Here is a 6,252-nt window from a genome sequence, read left to right on the forward strand (position 1 = left end):
CACCTTACATGCCAGAACTGGGATAAGAGCCTGGGTTGTCTTCTGTGTCTGGGTTAGTATAGTTTTCCCTGCTCTGAGCTACAGCCCCACACCTAAAACAGCCCTCCAACAATCAAAATTAATTGCATTCATTGAGGTTTGAAATTTTCCCCTTCTTTTAAATAATCAAGGATGACTTACCAAAGTTACTAATTTTAGTACAGAAGTTTAGTTCTCTTAAAAATAATTGGTTCAAAATATAAAGGACACATGGACAAAAACTAGGGGGGTTGGAAATGGGAAGGAGGTGGGGAGGGATGGATATGTGGGTAGGCTGGGCTGGGAGTAAAGGACAGAAAACTGTACTTGAACGATTAAAATAAAATTGAAAAAAATAATTGGTTCATTTTACCAAAAACTACCTTCTGGGTTCTGTGTTGTAATTACTTCTTTAAAAAGTAAAGCTCCAGGGGTTCCCAGAAATTTATGTGAACTTGAAAAGCCTCAAAGTTAGTCATTTTACTTCCTGCAGTAAACTAAAATTATTAGGAATTTATTTTTTCAGATAAAAGATTCACATAGAACCTTGAATGTAATGTGATTGAACTGTTAATAGCCTTTATTTAGGTTTATTTCTTAATTTCTAGGCAGGTAGACCAACTACATCCATGGTACATTCTTCCGGTGGAGACTTTTGGACATTGTTGGGGACAGTACTTTACCCATTCCTTGCCATCTGGAGATTGATTAGCAACTTCTTATTTAGCAGTCCTCCTCCTGCACAGACTTCAGTGAGAGCAGCATCGTCGGAATCCTCAAACCTTGCATCGTCTAGCAATTCAGAAAAAAGGTATCTGTGTTTTCCCCATTTTCAAAATGTTAGTAATACCCCTACATGAAAATTTTGTTAAAGATACTTTGCCTTCTTTCTGTATTTGGGTGGGGGGACATGCCAGTGTTCTGAAGATTAATTATATCATCTGTCCAGGGAAGTTCACTTAACCTGGGTTTTCTCACCCATCTAAAACCTACTTTACCTCTGCTGGATTTATTATTCCATTTATTGAAGTCTCTTCCTCCTACAGCTATAAAAACTGATTTTTTTCCAGGTCTCTGAATAGTAGTATTTTTTTCGTACTAGCCATGTTAGTGTCTGTCAAGATACTTCATTCCATGAACTTCTCAGTCATCTTGCATAATTTCTTTAGAGGGATTCTGCTGTAGAGAATTTTAACCCTAGTGGTTCTTTGATCTGCTGGCTGACTGTCTTCTCTCAGTCATTTAGAGAAGGACCAAACTGAGGAAGCTAGTATTCACTTGAAAATGGTGCGTCATTCAGAGAATTATTTGGATTACTCCCTTTACCAAGAGACCTACCTTTTTTTGCAAATGGTCAAGATTAGAATGGAAATACTAATTAATTAATAGACAACACTGATGATTTTAGCTCATACCTGTTAAGGTTTTGCATATTTGAATTTATTCTGTAGAAGTTGAGATTATACCCCTTTCTGATAATAGCACAATTTATTTTAATGTATACCTAGTATTACTAAACACCTTTTTAGGCTGTTAATAGACATTATAGTAAATCATCACTCTGATCCTATGTGGTAAATAAGAATATTCTTGCCTGTCTTCCATCAGTAAGGAGATCCTAGTCTTGTGTTCTATTGGCTTTCTAGATAAAGATTTATGTAAATATTGTAATTGGGCTGACTTAGTTTGTTATCTTATTTCTTTCTTAACTATTAGGCAGGAAGACCAATCATAGCCATAGTCCATTACCCCAGTGGGGACAGAGGAAAATTCCTTTCTAGTCTTAGAGCAGCTTTCAAACTACGTCTTTTTAGTGCTGAATTTTAGGACTCTTACTGAGCAGTGGGTGGAAGCACTTAATCTTGAATTAGTATAATGTTGGATAGCTTGCTGTGTGGCTTTTTAAAACATTTTCAAATAAAGGAACAGGACTTGGGTTGGTGCAAAGGATGGGATGAATGTATATCTGAGAGGTAAAATTTTGTGTTGCACTGTTGGTTTTCCTTTTTGCGCTCTTCCCCTCTAGCATTGGACAATGAATTATCTTCGATTTCACCTGTTTTCCATTTTCAGATGAAGTCCTGTTTGTTCTTAATTGTGTAAATAAATTGTTGAACATTATAAAAGGATTAAAAATTACCAATTGACCATTTCTGTAAATGAGGCTATGAATGGAGCTTTGGAAATGGAAAATACAATTTGGCTGGTTTGTTTTGGAGAACAGATGAAGTTAAACTGCCAAAAACATATAAAGTCTAGTACTGCCATAGTAGATACAATTATCTTCCATGAACTTCCTTAAAAACTAGTTGCTTATACTAATCAAATTGTAAAGGAAACAGCTTTGTATTACTGCTGTTTTCATTTTTGTCATTTTCTCTTTTCTCCCTCTTTTGTTATATCAGGGAACCTGTCAGAAAAAGAGTGCTGGAGAAACGGGGGGAAGACTTTAAAAAGGAGGGGAAGATATATAGATTGAGGACTCAAGATGATGGTGAAGATGAAAACAACACTTGGAATGGAAATTCTACACAACAAATGTAGTGTGACAAGTACATTATGTGCAATAATCATTGTTTCTCTTATGATTTAATTCAACTAAAACTCTACTGGAGAGAGGTGGGACTACTTTAAGTTTTCTAACCAATCTATAAAGTGTCTCTTCAATTCCTGCTTAGTGGGTTAAAGTCGTTTAACTCAGACAAGTCAAAAGATAAAATAATTCGCTGTTAGGTCCTTGCATATGGTAACTAACTGCTAGAAGCCTAAAAGAATCAAAAGGTCTGCCACAACCTCCCTTTATCAGCTTTCTTATTCAGTATTTCATATACCCATTAGCTCTTTGTTCTCAGATGATAAGTTTTGTTTAGAGCTGTTTTGCTCCAGAACTCCTAAGCCCACACAAAGTAACTGGTATGTCACTGAGTAATTTGACTCTTGAGTCAGAGCATTTTAACTAGCCAATCAGATGATAATTTATGTTTTCCCCCCTCCTTCCACTCACCAGCTGCAAGCGAAATCTTGTAGTTTTTAATCTTAAACACTGAATAAAAAAATCTTTTCAAAAAAATTGGAATGATCTTATTTTTGCTTTAAGTTTTGTTATCCTAGCATCTTTTTGTTTCACAGGGCTATGTTGAGGTCATGTGTCTGAGTTTTGCATAATGTTACAGTTTTTGTTCTCATTAGATGCAGAAAAACAGCTAATATACAGCTAGTCTTCTTACCTTTATACTGAAGTTTTGATGTCAATAATCACATTTCAAAGACCTGACGTACTTGTAGTATAGGACAAGAAGAATGGAATAAAGACATGCCTTAATCTGACTTACATGCTACTTTCTCCATGTTTTTGGTAGTAAAGTCTACTAAACTAATAATGTTTGAAAGGGGGGGTTAGCTTGACAGTTCCTCTTTTAACCCACTTTTAGGTGGGAAGATACTACTCTTGAGTGAACACACAAAAGGACTCTATATTTTCTAATGGGAGGGAAAGTTTTCTCATTAGACCTTCTTTTTATCACATATTGAAGTAACAATGACATTTTAAAATGGTAATAGTAATTGTTGGCAAGGAAACAATGAGACAAGCTACACAGGTGGTTGAAGTATTAACTGGTATAACCTTTTTGAAAAACATTATCAGAAACAAATATTTCATACTCTTTGATCCCATTATTTTTTTTAAGGAATAATCATAAATGCAGAAAAAGTTTAGATAGAAGATATCTAAAAAAGTTTAGATATAAGATAACATTCATTGAGTGTTATATTTATTTTACCTAATAACTAGAAAGTAACTGAATGCTTTGTGCAGAAATAACTTGATGAGGAGGAGTGGTACAGTTTGAAAATTCAATTTAATATATTTATAAATCAGGATATGAAGCTGTGGGTACAGTATGATCTTAGCTTTGTAAATACATTTTAAATTCAGACATTACTATGCATTAACATAATGCAAAGAAAAAAAGAAAACACCAAACATTAATAGTGTTAAGAGTCATTATATGTGATTTTAGCACCCTTATATGTTTTTTGCACCCTTAAATGTTTTCTCAGTTTTCTGCAATGGTCATATTACTTCCATAGTTTAAAAAGTAAGCTTGAAAAAAGAAAAATCCAGCAGTTATCCCATTTCAGTGAAGGCTTGTCATCTTTAAAAATATAGTGATAACGTGATTTAAAAACAAACAAATAAAACTTGTCAGATGGGTGTGACCCTACTAATAACTATTAAAAATATATCTGCAAAAACTTGTGGTACCTCAAGTCAGTTTGCCCTGAAAAAAATAAAATATAGATCTTAGAAAAATGTATGTAAAAGAATGGTTCACAATCTTTGAGTAGGAGGATCCCTCCTCAGTTTTATATTTTAAAAAGTATATATGCTAAGGAAAAACTCAAAACAGTATAGGAGGCTATAAAATGAAAATGAAATCCCCATTTGTATCTTAACCTCCAGTTTTATTCCCCCAAAGTAACCATAATCTATTAACAGTTTCTTTTGTAATCTTCAGAAAATTTTTATGTGTAATAAGCAAATATGTAACCTCTATATTTTAAATAAATGGGATCATATTATATATACTACTCTGCATCATGCTTTTTACTTACAGTCTTGAAGATCTTTCCCTGTCAGTACATAGCCATTTCATCTTATTAATGGCTGTATAGTGTTTTTCTTGATAAATGTACCCCAACTTTTACTATCCATTCTCTGGTGTCATTCGTTGGTTACTATAGTGTTTTTGCTTTTCTACTTACAAACGTTGCTACAGTGAATGTCTCTGTGAAGGTATCTTTTTAGGTGTGAAAACATACCTCTAGGTTTGTATAACTTACTGAGTCAAAGGGTGTTTGCAATTTGGATTATAAAAAATGCTTCCAGATTACCCCCTCTTAAGGGTCTGTGAGTTTACACCCCCACCACATCCTTGCCAGCACTGTATTATACCTTTTTATCTTTAGCAACATGATAGTTGAAAAATTGTTTGCATTTTTTATGCATGGTGTTGATCACAAATGAAGTTGAGCATCTTTTAATATTGGTCATTTTTATGTACATCTGAGAACTACATTTGTACTTTGCCAGTTTTTATTTTGTGTTTTCCATCTTTTTCTTACTGATTTATACGAATTCCATGTATATTAAGAAAATCAGCCTTGTGTCTACCATATGACGTAAGCATTTTCTGCCTGTTTATCTTATGATGCCTATATCGGTAGTAATTTTTGCCACAATATTTATGTGGTCATATTTGTCAGTGTTTTCCTTTATGGCCTCTGGGTCTTAAGTTTTGCTTATGCATACCTTTCCCACTTCAAAAAATAATTTTTAAAAATTCACAGTTCTGTTCTAGTATTCTCCTGGTTTTGTTTTTGTACATTTAAATCTGATATATCAGGAAGGCTCTGGCTTCTGTTCCCATGCCTGTGGCTGACATCCTCGAGATCTAACCTGTTTACCTACCACAATTTATGGAGTAATCCGTCTTTTCCGCTGATTTAGCATGTCACTTTTGTCATGTACTCTGTTCCCCTATGTCTAGGCTTTCTTTTCCTTTGTTGCTTTCTATTCTCTCCTTTGTCTGCTTCCAAACTATTGGATTGGCCAAAAAGTTCATATAGATTTTTTTTTTTGTATGATGGCTCTAGTAATGCTTAGTTGCTTTTAACTGCATTCAAAATTTTGTTAGCTGTATTGTGACAGCTGTTATATCAATGTGCATTTTTAAAAAATCAAAATTGGTGAATTTTTGTGCAGCCATTTTAATATCAAAGATGGAAGAATATATATAACATTTTTGGTATATTATGCTTTATTATTGCAAGCAAGGTGAAACATACAATGCAACTGAAATGCAAAGGTTTATGCAGTGTGCAGAGAAGGTGCTGTAACTAATCAAACATATCAAAAGAGGTTGGCAAAATTTCTTGGTACTTTTGACATTTTGGCATAGTAATTCTTTTGCTGTGTGGCTGTTTTATGCATTGGAAGATGTTTAGCAGCACTCCTGGCCTCTACCCTGTAAAAGCCAGTAGCCAGAGATGGCTAACATAGTCAAAATACCCAAATCAGTAAAGTTATTGGTGAAAATGAAAAACGTGTCTTTCATTTTACGGAAAAAAGTAAAAACTTTTTGGCCAACCCAATAATTTTTATAACTAGTTTTATAGTGTTTTAATATGCTTCACTGTTGGGAACTGTCCTGCCTGCTTCCAGGAGCTGTA

At 34.0% G+C, this 6,252-nt stretch overlaps 1 protein-coding gene across 1 annotated transcript in view; it reads left to right on the forward strand.

The window, feature by feature from the left end:
- Nucleotides 1-4,604, forward strand: part of UBXN4 (UBX domain protein 4) — a 40,397-nt gene extending 35,793 nt beyond the window's left edge. The window contains exons 12-13 of the mRNA XM_028508684.2: nt 627-829; nt 2,424-4,604. Coding sequence (XP_028364485.1) covers nt 627-829; nt 2,424-2,562 — 342 coding nt within the window. The 3' untranslated portion in view covers nt 2,563-4,604. The remainder of the gene's footprint in view (nt 1-626; nt 830-2,423) is intronic.
- The last annotated feature ends 1,648 nt before the right edge of the window (nt 4,605-6,252 follow it).

This window comes from Phyllostomus discolor, chromosome 4 (assembly GCF_004126475.2).
Source record: "Phyllostomus discolor isolate MPI-MPIP mPhyDis1 chromosome 4, mPhyDis1.pri.v3, whole genome shotgun sequence".
NCBI classification, from domain to species: Eukaryota; Metazoa; Chordata; class Mammalia; order Chiroptera; family Phyllostomidae; genus Phyllostomus; species Phyllostomus discolor.